The sequence below is a fragment of the Eptatretus burgeri genome, chromosome 1 (genome assembly GCF_056783735.1).
Source record: "Eptatretus burgeri isolate ZD-2024b chromosome 1, Ebu_testis_v1, whole genome shotgun sequence".
NCBI lineage: Eukaryota > Metazoa > Chordata > Myxini > Myxiniformes > Myxinidae > Eptatretus > Eptatretus burgeri.
The window spans coordinates 134,257,498-134,272,494 of record NC_140961.1 but is presented as its reverse complement, the minus strand read 5'-3'; the positions used below and the strand labels follow the sequence as shown (position 1 = coordinate 134,272,494).

The 14,997-nt window shown below is 44.8% G+C and overlaps 1 protein-coding gene across 1 annotated transcript in view; it reads left to right on the top strand.

The window, feature by feature from the left end:
* NPLOC4 (NPL4 homolog, ubiquitin recognition factor) overlaps positions 1-14,997 on the top strand; it is a 65,525-nt gene that overhangs the window by 30,568 nt on the left and 19,960 nt on the right. Inside the window, exons 10-11 of the mRNA XM_085899122.1 lie at positions 7,568-7,639; positions 14,513-14,639. Of these exons, the coding sequence (XP_085755248.1) occupies positions 7,568-7,639; positions 14,513-14,639 (199 nt within the window). The remainder of the gene's footprint in view (positions 1-7,567; positions 7,640-14,512; positions 14,640-14,997) is intronic.

Sequence of the window (14,997 nt, the reverse complement as noted above, 5' to 3'; positions counted from 1 at the left end):
GACTAACATGGGTCCATTAATAAAATTCAGGTTGGTTGCCAGGGTGGCTACCTTGGGGAACTCCTGTAATTTGCATAAATTCAAGATGGCCGCTACAGGTCAGACGATGAGGCTAAGTTTTTAATCGGTCAACATATAATCCTGTGTAATACCTCTTTTCCATATGATTTTGGCATGAGGAATTCAATTTTGGGGTTATTTTTTACGTTCAAAAATAAATAGAGGTTCACATGAAATGTCCATGACTACTTTCTGCTGAAAATTATGCAACACCAATGCAAAAGTGAAGTCATGAATGGTTCACAACAGTATGTTGATAATCAGAAAGCATACACATTGTCATGTCATCATATTGGACATGTTAGGAACAGAAGACATAGAGCCTAGTAGACAACTCACGTATTGTTCATTTCCATTCATTGTACTCGTCCCCTTCCGTATCCTCGTCTCTTTCCAGTTCTGCTTCGACACTCCCTTCTTCCACTTCACTTTCACTGTCCTCCACAGTCTTGTGTGGGTTGAAGCACTTGTCACTACAACCACAAGTGCAGTATAGTGTGCAGGAGATCTTTGCATGGTGACAACTGCAACTTGCAGTACTGCAGGCCTTCCCCTCTGCTTTGCATCCACACCGCACAACATCCATGAGGTCCAAAGGAGCTGGTGGAGTAGCAGAAGTTGCTGGCACTGGGATGCCATCTCTGATGTCCCATCCATATTTTGTAATGTCAAGTTCAGGTGGGGCCTGCTGATCAGCTGATTTTGCAAGTACTGTCTGTAGATGTACATGCAAAATATGTAGGAAGAGATTGATCTCAGTTGGAGGTAATGCCATGAGCTTGAGGGGCTTGCCAGACTTCCTTGTGTACATATAGTACCTCATCTCACTCGTCGTGGTACCTTCTGGCTGACCATACAGGGCACAGAAGAATGTCCGCCCTGCTTCCACGAGCCGTTCATGGCTTGCATTCAGCTCGTCAAGTGCGGAGTACAAACCAGGGAAGTTGCCAGCTCTCAGTGTCTTCAGGGCTGACACTTTGCCCTTGCCGTATGGGTATGAGGTGGTATCTGAGCCAGTGATGTAGTGCATTCCCAAAAGCTGCAGACACTTGGGGCCAAGCTGGTCACAGGTGGTGTTGATATCCCAAATTGCTCCATCCCACCTTTCCATCTGCACTATGGCCTGGATGTTGTGCTCGTAAACCCAGTAAACCATCAATACAAAAACATCAGTGTCATCAGAGAGGATACGTATCACTCTTGCATTACATTCAGCAGCCATGAGCAGGTGTGAGATCATTGTAATGTCTGCTTCATCATGGTTGAACGCACCATGGCTATGGCTCTCCACAGTAACTCCTTCACCAAAGTTATAGGTACTCAAAACCTTGGACAGCTGCAACTTGTTCTGCTTGTTTTTCAGGATGGCGTCTCGACTCGGCAGGGGTCTGTTTATTGTGAGGTCATAGTTGATGGAACCAATGCCAGCACGCCTCACTCGTTCATGGTCCTTTGCAGAAACATCATAATATTTGTCAAAGACCAAGATCTTCTGACTAGCAATGGTAGACAGTCTTGTCTTGATGGACTCAACTAAGACTGACACAGTTCCCCTGAAAGGCCAGACAATATGATAGAGAAGTTGGCTCGCGTCAACAATGGTAACATCTGGTTGCAGAGGCTGTTGTGCCTGAACACAGAGTTTGTGTGCCAGTGGTGCTTTGTTGCCTTTCCTTAAGCACCCATATTCATCAATCAGTGAGGGGGGGTACTGCGCAGAGCTCAAACTGGAAGATAGGTCCTAGCTCCATTTGTCTTTGCAGTCCAATAGTGACGCTCTTTGTGACGTGGCAGCCTGAGGAAGATGGTTTCCAGATCAAAGATCGTCTTGTCCCCAATTTTCACTCCTTTCTGTAAGTGCTCCATTGTCTTGATGGGGCATGATATGGTTGCATGGAATCCACCTGGAAGGGATGCATGGAACTCTGCAACCATTTTCTGACCTATAACCACGGAATCCTCAACATTCACTTCAGCTTCTCGGGGAGCAATTCGACCATTGGCAATGTTGTACAGATGTGGTGAGTGATTCTCAAGAGGATGAGACACATTCGACAATTCAAGTAAAATCCGGCGCCGAGCATCTGCATCAAGTTCTCTCCTCTTCTTCCCCTCCTCCTTGTGACGTGGTCTGATTCTTGTGTCCTTTTCTCTCACTTGGTCTTCATTGTCCTTGTTTGAGGAGTCAGGGTAGATGTGCTCCATTGTATCTGAGATGTAGGCAGTGACAGGAAAGGAATCGATCCACTCTGCTACCATCTCTGGAGAAAGAGTCATACCCTTGAGGCCACCCTTGCCAATTCTAATAGCAGTTTGTTCACCGAACTGATCAGAGCTCACACCATTCCAAATGCCTTCCTGGTGACGACACACAAAAAGCACCTGATATGAGCTCTGACTCGGCATCTGGTGGCAGCAGATAGCACATCCCCAGAAGGTGATGGGTGATGTAACGGGCATAGTGATGGTGACCAGCAACAAAGAAGTAGGGAAGCATGCGTTCAAGTGTTAGCTGTTGCAGCAGGAAGTCTGCCTCCCTCTCACTATAGTCGAGTAAATTTGTGGTTTGACCCCAAAAAAATTGATACAAAAGGTTTTTCAACGGTTTTGGGTAGGTTTTGACCTCCAAAATAACATACTAAAAATCTACTCAAATCCACCTAACGGAAAGGGCCTATTTTCAAGATGGCGTCCAAAATGGCCGCCATGGCTTTAAATTTCCATAGCATGTGCAATAGCTGGCCTACATTTGTGATTTTTGTGTCAATTGCTATGTTTTGGAGGTCAACAAATCCAATGAAACCATTTTCAAAGCTGATCAGTGATGGGAAAAACCTTAAATCCAAGATGGCGTCCAAGATGGCGTCCAAAATGGCCCCCAAAATGGCCGCCATGGGCATAAAATTGCTATAAATTGTCAATAAATACCGTGCATGTGTGATATATGTGTCGATTTCTATGTGTTGGCGGTCAACAAATCCACTGATATCATTTTCAAAGTTGATCAGTGATGGAAAAGCCTTAAATTCAAGATGGCGTCCAAAATTGCCCCCCAAAATGGCCGCCATGGGCATAAATTTGCTACTAAATTGTCAATAAATGCTGTGCTTGTGTGATGTATGTGTCGATTTCTATGTTTTGGAGGTCAACAAATCACCTGATATCATTTTCAGAGTTGACAAGTGATGGTAAGGCCTTAAATCCAAGATGGCGTCCAAAATGCCCCCCCCCCCCCCAAATGGCCACCATGGGCATGTACTTGTTTTAAAACAGGCAATAAATGGACTACATTTGTAGTGTTTGTGTTTATTCCTATGTTTTGGAGGTCATGCCCAACCCTTCAAATAGTGTCTACCTGAAAAGTTGTCCCGTGTTTAGTGATCAGAATTAATTGACCATCTTGTGCATAACATAAATAAAAATATGCTTTGATAATTTAGAAAGTAATAAATTAATCGGCTCTCACAATGATCACCATTTCCTCGAGAACGTACTTTCAATTAAAATGCCTTCAAGTTAGGGTAAATCGAAAACATCAACGAAAGTTCGTTCATTAAAGTAGCATTTACCATAGATAAACTATGCTTCCTCTTCGTCCTCCGATACTGTCTTGTTGAAAGGATTTTCGCAGGTATCAAGTTGACAGGGTCCGCAGACGCTGTGGCATGGCAGACCGTATCCCCTACAGCTACAGCGACTTGTTCTACAGCCAGTTGTGCAGTTGCATCGGATCATCTTCAACAACTTTTCTGGAGCAGCGTCCTTGTCTGACATGACTGGAACTAGTTTATTGTCCTCCAGTTTCCAACCCCAGTCTGTTGCCTTCAAGTTTCCGTTCCTCCCCATCCAGACCATAATCTGATAGTATACTCTCAGAGAGTGAAACCTTGTTGAAGACACTGTTGGTGGCAGACGTTCTGGGGTGACAAACGACTTAGCTGAAGCCAGTTTCTTCACAAAGACATTATATCGCAACTTGGCGAGGGAATCACTGGGATGTCCTCCAAATAATACTTTCATGGTATTGTTGCCGTTTTCCACGACCATGTCTCTTGTTTGGTTGGCGACAAGGAAGGTGTTTGCACAAGTCTTGATTGCTGAATCCCCCTTTGCCAGTTTCTGAAATGCTGACTTTTTTCCAATTCCAAATACTCGAGATGTCGAGTCACACCCAGTGAAGGCATGAAGGAAGAGAAGATGTGGGCATAGCTCTTCACCCAATGATACTTTCAGCTGGTTAATATTGTGCACCTTCCAGTTCCTGGATGAATTGTCAGAACGAAAATACAGTTCTTTGCTGTCGACGCTAGCGTAATGCAATAATAGCACCAACAGATCTGTATCTTCTCCAATCAGGGTAGTTGATTGTTGGTATGACGATGTCACTGCCGCTTTTACTATGTCTACATCGGCATCCCCTGGTGCATGAATTACGTTCAAGCCAATTTTCTTCATTTCCTCACTGATGAGGTTGATGAACTGTTGCTTGTTGGAGCTCTTGGACAGGAACTCATCCTTTTTGCCAGAGAATTCTGTTCCAGGTGTGAAGCTGACTTCGGGATGAACAAGATGGCCACGGCGCTTGTGTGTATTGTCCTTAATAGATGCTCCATCATCATAACCATCAAAAACGACTGTTACTTTTCCATAGTGACGAATAGTGAAGTCAGCATACGACTTGGCTATCACATTGAAACTGTCCCCGGCTGTCCATGACAAACGATGCAGCAAGGAGCCACCATCAAGAACATAGTGCTCAGTTTGGGGAACAGAGTCAGACACGGTATCATTTGACACTTTGGCAGAATGGTCTCTGATAGCTTGAACTAATTGACGTTTGTCAGCCTTTCTGAAAATACCTATACCCTCAAACAGGGCAGGGGGAAATGGGCTCAGCTCATAGCCCATGACATCTTCCAACGAAATGTCTCCTGTTTTTGACACAACAAGAAATCTTTGAAAGAGTAGAGCAGGGTCAATTGCTCTGTCTGGACCAAGTTTGACTGAAGATACATCTCCAACTTTAAAAATGATTTCAAGAGATTTGTTGACCTCCGAAACATAGAAATTGACACAAAAATCGCAAATATAGGCCAACTAGTGCCCATTCTGTGGCAATTTAAGCCCACGGCGGCCATTTTGGACGCCATCTTGAAAATAGGCCCTTTCCGGTAGGTGGATTTGAGTAGATTTTTAGTACGTTATTTTGGAGGTCAAACCCTCCCCAAAACCGTTAAAAAACCTTTTGTATCAATTTTTTGGGGGTAAGGCTATTTTTTGTTGTCGATTTACCCGACGACTACGCAGAAGTTGATGAACAAGCAGAGTAGGCTTGATGAAGTTATCAACCCAGTGCTTCCCAGTTGGGTGCTGTCTGCATGTCTCAAGGTAGCTGCACAACTCCTGGAATGTCTTGGGGCCGGTGATGAGGAAGGAAATGAGAAGGGCAGTCGAAACCATCCGGAAGGCTCTCATTGATCGAACCCAGGACTTGCCACTCATGATTCCTGCCAGGCCCCCGAATGCTGAACTGATGAGAGTCTCAACACCAGACCCACGCATGAGTTTGCCAATGCAACCACAGAAGGACTGCAGAGTGTGCATTGTCCCAGGCCTCAGAATCACATTTTTAAAGCGATCAACGTCATTCCACTTGATTTGGCAAGCCACCATGTAGAGCTGGAGATCCACAGAGATGTGGACATAAGTCATTCCCATATCAGTCAATGACTTCTGAAGATACTCCAGTGAAGTCACTACAGTGTCTTGGTGAGAAGCTTTGGCATCAATAACAATTGCCAGGAACTCGAACATTGACCTCAAATTTACTTCTAATCACAAAAATAAGGTTAAATATCGATTCCTCATGCCAAAATTATATGGAAAAGATGTCTCATATGTAATTTTATGTTCATTACCTAAAAACTTATATTTTCAGCCCGGTCGATGACGGCCATCTTGTATTTGCGCAAAAATAACAGATTTCCCCATGGTTGCCATCCGGGCAACCAAGCTTAATTTTGTCTATGCATGCCTGTGAACAAGAAACCACCATAAACCATACACTTTTGAGGACAACAAGGTTACTTCTCTGGCAAATGGACTATGAGTGGGTACAGGGAGCAAGGGGTTGGGAACACAATGTTTGGAAACAAATACAGAATTGAGGCATTTGTCCTAATCACGAGTGGAATCGGCTGTGGCTGGTCCTCACAAAATCCTGAAGGGAGGGTTTGCTCTTAAAGTCTTTCTTGCAATCCTGTACTCATGATCTTTATCTGTGTCCACGTTTATCTTCATTTTGGGAAGTGCATGTGTTACAATTCCTTTTGAGGTTTAAAATACAGAGTTTGAGGCTTCTGAAAGAGCTGAATGATAGAGAATGCAAGATCAATATGACTTGGCAACAAACAGCTTGACAAGGAGGAACTGGTGAGTGCGGAACTTCAGGACGAATGGAGAAAGTTGCTTGTAGACAAGGAGACGGGTTTGGGGAGAATCGCACAGATTGTGGGTGGGGGAGGGGGGATTGGGGAGGTGTTTGGAGAATTACACAGATTGTGGGTAGGGGGTTCGGGAGGTGTTTAGATAATTGTATTGACGGGAATGTAAATTTCTGTTCATTCTGTCTTTCAGTTTTAGACATTGGAGATCCCAAGGTATCTCTCAAAGAGTACGTCATTGTGTTCCTGTACCCTAGTTAATTTTCCTTTATGGTAGCGTATTATGAGATGATGTGAATGTTGGATATCTGAAATTGAGGAGTGGGGAAGGGCTGGGAGAGATCATGGATGTTTGGTAGAGAAAGGGGCCACATTGATTTTCGGGATAGGAAGAAGGTTCATGGATTATAGAGATATGAAGGGGTGCGTGGATGGATTGAGTTAATTACAATTAGGTGAGTACAGAGAAGATGGATAAATGGAAAGAGTTAATCTGGTGTTAAGTTAATGGTGTGGGGATACGTCACTTGCATGATGGGCCAAATGGCTCATCCTCCAGCTCCTCGTCATTAATCTCACCATGATTTTAGAAAATACATTTATACCTTCAATCAACATTTGTTTGGCTGTCATAGTCCAACAGGACAGTGTTGAGGTAGTGCGCTTGCCTTTGAACCATCTCGTCTCGGATTGATTCTCCACCTGACTGGAAAGTGTTTGCTTGGTGCTTCGCAGGCCAGGCGTCAGTTTTCTATCCCTTACATGGACATTAAACCGGTGTCCCGTCTGCTAGTATTAGTTAAAAATCCTGTGGTATCTTTAGTAAAAGGTAGACTTGCTATCACCGGCACACTGAACAAATTACAAATTACTGTCCTAACCTCCAAGGAGCACCTCATCAGCTGTATCTCTGAGCAATGACACGTGCACCAGTGGCTGCTGGCTATGAGAAATGAAGAACACTTTTACATGACACTTGGTGATTTGAGGTTTTACTCTGCTTCAGAGGTAACCAAGTCGAATTGCCTCATTGAGTAAAAACATGAATGTTGTTTCCCTTTCAGGTTGGATGGATTTTTACTGATCTCCTCACAGAAGACAGAACTCAAGGCACGGTTAAATACATCAGACATAAGGCAAGGATTTGAGTTAAATTTTTCGATTTTGAAAAGTTTTGGTTTTCCAGGTTTAAAAAATAGAGATCACTCATGCATATATTATACAATTCATATCATGTGATGTCGTTCACCAACTCAAAAAGTCCCAAATTGGTATGACTTGTGATCAAAAGGTCCCAAATTGATAACAAATAAATAGGTCTTCAATTGGTATTGTTAACTGGCAAAGGTACCCGGCGTTTCCGGGCAATGCCGGGTCCCTCCTCTCAACCCTTCCCCTCCCTCTTCCTCCCACCCAACCCCTTTCCTTCTGGACTCCTGCCTCAATTGAAGCTTGAAGGTCAATTATCTGGTTTCATCTGGGATCTTTTTTTAATCCAAACATAGCCCTCCACCTTTCTCTGGATGAAAGAGTAGGCCATGTAAAGTTTCGCCGCACTAGTTCCTGCAATATCCGAATGCACAAACGAACAAACCAACAAACTTTCTTCTTAATACCAGGGGCAGTCAATAAGTAACCTGAAAATGGCGATATAAGTTCGAAAATGTAATGTGTGTAGTTATCTATGACATATTGTTGTAGTGCCGGGTTCGGGGGCGAGGAACGACCGCCAGATGGAGCAGTTGGGCCGTTTCCCACTGAACACCTGGAATTGAAGGTCGTCACCCCGGATAACTCCGAACTCGACGGGTCGCTTAATGGACCATGGACGCCAATATCTCAACCGCGTAGCGTAGGGTTATTCGTCTTTAGCCAAAATACCCAAGTCACTACGTCATTTAAACTACCGGGGAAGCCACACCCTCGGCCGGCTTTGTCCAAACCAAGTCGCTGTTACCGACTCGGATCCGACGTAACCGAGTGGGAATTACCAAAGCCGCGCCGGCCCAAATAACAATTTACGGCACAATCGGCCTCACCATAACTCAAACCAGAACCATGCTAGGCCAATGAGAGAAAGCACAGAAAACGAGCTGGTACATTTAACACGGGGTTTATTCACAATAATCAGGAAGGGAGACACAGGGCAGAGTTAATCCGACTAAATTGCAATGTACAATAAGCAAGGCACGTATGGAATTCTACTTACAAGACTGGCCACAGACACACACCCAAAAAGAAATGGCGCCAACTGGCCTTTATTCGGACCCTCCAGCCGCGGAGGATAGGCAAGCTGGGGGTTAGAGTTTGGTCGGGTACCTGGCCGCCTCGTGCGGTTTTACCTACCTGCACTTGTGGAGCTCGGAGTCCGTGGAAGGGAATGGGGATCCCCAGCTCGAGCACTCCAACACAACCCACCACGGTGGGACTCGAACCCACGAACCAGAATCCGAGCGTGGCCAGGATCCTACGAGCGACCCGGCCAGCCACGAACGATGACCGATGACCAGGAGAGCCCAGCAGACCAGAAGCAAGGAACGACCTCCAAGGAACCCCCCGGATACAGCTCGCGATCCTTCTTATCCCTCCCCCGTGCGGGGTGGAGGGATCCGCTCTTGGGTAACTTGCCTCCGGATTGGATGGGGAGTTTTCGGGTGTCGTGGTGGCCAGCCGCGATTGGAGGAGGGGCGTGTCGGCATCTCGGTGCTCCTCCCCCGAGAGAGGCCCTGTTCTCTTCCCCAGTGTCGACAGGGGAGACATTCTTCTTTGATGGGGCGGAGTCGGAGCTCCGAGGCGAGGGGGGCTCCGCCCACGTCCGAAGTCAGAAACTCGTGCATTATGGCGCCGTGGTGTGAAGTGAAAGTTGGGAGGGTGAAGCGCTTGTTTGCCCGCAGAGTGGGAGGAGGAGTGAAGCGAGGGTTTTGTTGGCATTGGTAGATTTAAAGATGTAAAAAACCTGACTATAAAAGAAACCCACACGCACACATGAAGTTAACCCATTAGACATAGGGGAGGGATTCTAACTATCCACATATACTTAACGCGATAACTGAACTATGGGACTGCTAACTGTGTGCAAAAGTCTTCCAAAGTCGTAATGATATGTTATATCTATGGGTTAGAGGACCGGCCGTAGTGGTGTGCGCCTGTAATCCAGATGCTCAGAGGCTTGGGTTGGAGGATCGCTTGAGGACGGGCGCTCTGCGCTGGGCCGCGCTATGAGCGGGTGTAAAGCAGCCTGGAATCATGACGAAATCCAATCCTTATCCCTGTGTCGTAAGAGGCGACCAGGGTTACGTAAGGAAGGGCATCCGGCGTAAAACCTATGCCAAATCAGTATGCGTATCATAACAGATGATCCGCTGTGGCGACTTCTAACGGGAACAGCCGAAAGAAGAACAACAACATATCTATGGGTAAGAGTTAAATAAAAATCACAAACTGGTCCAACACGTGGAACATGTCTCTCAATCCGGACAAATCTCACACTCTCACTATGTCTCTCTGAAAGGACCGTTTAGAACCCCCCCCCCATCCACTTTCAAAACAATCCTCTGGAAGAAGTCCTTTCTCTCAAGCTTCTGGGTCTCACTATCTGCCATAACCTTTCTTGGGAAAGCCACATTTCAAACCTCGCCTCCAAAGCCAGTCGCCGACTGGAAATCCTCCATCGTGCAAAGTCCTTCCTCGGCCCACCTGAGCTCCTGACAATTTACAAAGCTTTCGTCCGCAACCTGATGAAGTACTTATCTCCCCTCTGGGCTTGTGCTTCTGCCTCTCACCTTTCTAGGCTTCACGCTGTGGAAACCAATGCATTTCGGATCATTGGCATCTCCCGCGATGAGGCTGAGTCTTTGGGCCTCTCACTCTCACCACAGGCTGGTCGGTGGTCTTTCTGTCTTCTACCGTCTCCTCTTCAGCCTCGCCCCCCCTGCTCTCTCTGTGATTTGTCCCCACCACATTTCCGCAGGGCGCTCAAAGTCCGCCAACAACCCCCTTCTGGTGAAACTACCAAAATCACGAATCATTGCTCACGTTCACTCTTTCATTCCTCTTTTTTTCCCGCCTTCGGAATAAACTCCCTCACTCTATTCAATCCCATCCTTCCCTCCAGGCCTTCAAAACAGCTGTTCACCACCACCTCTTATCACCCCCCATACAAACCCTCGATCTTTTGAACCCCTGATAATCCACCAAAGCCCACCTCCTTCAAATTCCCTGCTTTCCTTCCTGAAAGTCCCTGTAATGTCCATCTTCTATTACCCATGTTCCCCGCCCCATCCCTCTCCCTTCTACAGATCTAATGTCTCTGTTCCCCACTGTTTTGTCCTTCCCACTCCCGCCCCTCTTGTCTCATGCCCCCCTTGCTGTGAGTTTTGTGTTAGCTCTCACACGAGCCTCGACAATATACAAAAAGAAAAGAAAAAAAAAGTTGTTTTGCCTGTTTTAATCTGGCAGCAACATTGAGCATATGACATTAGTAGAGCAGTTCCAAGATGGTGGCTCCCTTAGAAGCATGCACCAGGGTGGAGCAACGTTCTATCATCCGTTTCTTGGGAAGAGAGGGTATGAATCCCAGTGAAATCCATCACAGAATGAAAATGCAATATGGTGACGCATGTTTATCGCTGCAACAGGTGTACGAATGGGATAGGAAGTTTAAAAGTGGAGTTCTTTCAGTTTGGGTTTGAGTTGTCAAGGCACCCACCTTGCAGGCACTTGGCGGAACCCCAGCATGTTGTGAATGATATGGTGTGCTTAATGATGACTAATGTTCAATGCGGAGACCACTTCATCCAGTGTAATGTGACAGTTTTCCCTCAGCACGTGCTCAACTCCTGAAACCATTTCTCGTGTGTCGGCTGTGTGAAGCCGGCTCGAGCGAGCAGCATCTGCCACACTGGACCAGCGGCATATCTGGTGATATTGTGACGTCAGAGTGCCCTTGTTTTTACACTCCACTTTTAAACTTCCTGTCCCAGTCGTACGCCTGCTGCAGCGATGGAGGGCAGCACATTTTCCTCCAGGATTTTTCCGTATTTTGCTCCATCCATTTTCCCCTTCTATCCTGACAAGTGCCCCAGTCCCTGCTGATGAGAAACATTCCCATATCATGATGCTGCCACCATCATGCTTCACAGAACGGATGATTAAAGCACTTGCAATTCTAGGGGGTCACTAATGTTCTTTGAGTGATGTGCTGTGTTGGGTTTGCACCAAACATAACGTTTTGCATTTCGGCCAAAAAGTTCCATCTTTGTTTCATCAGACCACAAAACTTTTTGCCACATTGCTTCAGAATCTCCAGAGTTTTTTCTGCATACCTCAAACGGAACTCAAGATGGACTTTTTTGAGTAATGGCTTCCTTCTTGCCACCCTTCCGTACAGTCCAGAGTTGTGGAGTGCTTGGGATATTGTCACATGCACACAGTGACCAGTCTTTCTATAAAGGCCTGTAGCCATTGGCCTCTTGATGACCTTTCTTATCAGTCTCCTCCTTGCTTGGTCATCCAGTTTTGTGGGATGGCCTGATCGAGGCAGGGTCTTGGTGGTACCATAGTCCTTCCACTTCTTAATGATTTTCTTGACTGTGCTACAAAGGATATTCAACGTCTTTGAAATATTTTGATACCCTTCCCCTGATCTGTGTCCTTCCACAACTTTATCCCGGAGGTTTTTTTGAAAGCTCCCTGGTCCTCATGGTTGAGTCTTTGCTGTGAAATGCACTACCCAGCAGAGGAAACCTACAGGAACAGCTGATTTTATTCCGAAATGAGAAGGGCACTCAGTAGAGCGTATACCTCCGCCGCCACGCAATGCCTGATCTACGAGAACATATCTGGCCCAATACATTTTTTAAATATCGTGCTGTGTATTGTTTTTGGCCCTGTCTCTCAATTGGTGAAGAATTGCTTTAATAATTCTAGAAGTCAGATCCAGATCAGGATCTTCATCAAAATCTAATCGGTTCGTGACGAGAACAAGCCAATTCGATTTTGGTTTAGGTCCGGATTCAAAACCAACTCTCAGTGGGATACAAAATGTAAACTCCAGCTTAGCGGAGGTATGCACTTACCGAGTGCCGTTCCATTTCGCCAAGTGTCACTCTGAGTGATTTTTTGTTTGTTTGTTTGTGTGCACGATATCTTGAAAAGTTGTGGATGGATTTGGATGAAATTTGGTGGGCAGGTTGGATGTGTGACAAGGACGAACTGATTTGATTTGGTGAAGATCTGGATCCGGATACTCAAATTTTTGAAGAAACAGAAGACCAAGAAGGAACCCGAAGAAATGCAGAGCAAAGATGGAGTCATCAGGAGGAACCTGGACAGGATTTGGGTATCAACCGCTACTCCACTCCCCTCAAACCCATCCAGGCGCAACCAAGTGAGCCTTACAGAAAATTTTCTGCAAGAATTCACTTCTCCTTTGAGAGATAGATTTAGAAAGAGAGGAATAGAGTAAAAGATAAAAGAGAAGAAAAAGCAAGAATTTGAATGATTAAAGAGAATTCTGAAAGAAAAAAAATAGAAACAAAATGTGAAAGGAACAAAGATGTCGTGAACAACCCGGACAAACATACAGACAGACAGATTTCAGCAGTTACTCACCAGGCTCGAACACAGCAACATGTACAAGCTACCAGAGTTCCGTTAGCAGGAATGCACAGTCCACGCAGCATCAGGATATGGTACAAACATAATGAAATGGAAGACCAAGAAGGAACCCGAAGAAATTAAGAGCAAAGATGGAGATAAGTAAAATAAATAAGTGATTCTTCACTATTGAGAGATCGGTCCAAAATCGATAAATAACACGATATCTCAAAAAGTTGTGGACGGATTTCGGACGAAACTTGGTGGACACGTTGGGTGTATGACGAGGAAGAATTGATTCAATTTTGGTGTAGATCCAAATTCGGATTTGATTTTTTTTTCCAGTGATTTCACTATTGAGTGAAAGAGCTAAACCATTATATCGCACATCTCAAAAATGTATTGGGCCCTATGTGTTCCCTGGATCAGGCATTGTGTGACGGAGGTATGCGCTCTACTGAGTGGCCGTTGTAATTTTCTCTGTTTTCTGTTTTCTCTGCAACCGCTTATCCGATTAACACGAAATTTACACAGTTTTCACCAGGTTCGACTACTCATGTAGAATGTTTTAATTATAATTATGATGTCATCGGTCATGTGGTGTAGCAACCATGTTGGAAAAAGGAAAAAATTTGGACCTCTTATCTCCAAAACCGCTCCATGGCAAAAAATTAAAACTTGGCACATGGCAAGTACTCCCCATTGGAAATAAGTGATTTTTTTTTTTATGTCATAGGTGGCTTCATTATGATGTCATAATTGCATATGTTGAAGGCTTTATTCGATCAGTATGAAAAATTTTGAGGGTCATCTGGAGCTAAATTGTATGGAGGGGAGTGGGGGCGGGGAGGAGTTGATGATGTCATCGGTCATATGGTTCGGCAGCAATACTGTTTTTTTTTTTTTGTTTTTTGTTTTTTTAAAAAGGTCAGAGGTCATGTTTGATAAAAATTGTGTTGCTGAGCTAACTTGTGAACCAGTGATGGGATTTTGCCCAAACTTGGTGTAAATATGCAGCGTGATACAACGATGAACTGATTTGATGGTGGCATCAAGAGGTCAAAGGTTAGAATCCGTGATAGGTTTTCGTTTCCACGTTAACTTAAGAACGGCTGAAGGGATCTAAGTCAAACTTGGTGGAAGTATGTATAATGATGTATACATAAACTGATTAGATTATGGGGTCAAGAGGTCAAAGGTCATGTCAGGTAAAAATGCCATATTTGAAAACAGCTGAAGGGATTTGAATCAAACTTGGTGCAAGTATGTATGTATAATGATGTAATCATGTGGCCAGAGGCATATCTGGTGACATTGTGATGTCAGAGTGCCCTTGTTTTTACAAATGTCTCATCTCACTTTTTTGGCTTTCGAATTATTTTTGATTTTCATTCATTTCTAAATTCTATCAGGATTCACACTTCTTGAGTGCGGAGGAGTGCATCATGGCTGGAGACTTGCAGAACAGACACCCTAACCCATGCCATCTTTCTCCTGGTGGACACTTTGGTTCCAAGTTTGTCACAGTCGTTGCAACTGGTACGGAATGTGCTGCCAAGTGTGACATTGTAGCTTTGATACAGAGGATGGGAGAGCTGCATAGGTTTTTTTTTTTGGTTTTTTTTATAATATATATTTTGTATACATTCATACATTTTATATATATATATATATATATATATATATATATATATATATATATATATATATGTATGTATGTATGTATATGCATATGCAAAATACCGGGCGTCATGGCGTGCGCCTGTAATCCGGCTACTCGGAGGCTTGGGTTGGAGGATCGCTTGAGGACAGAAGCTCTGCACTGGGCCGCGCTATGAGAGGGTGGAGGGCAGCCCGGAATCATGGCGAAACCCAATCCTTATCCCTGTGTCGTAAG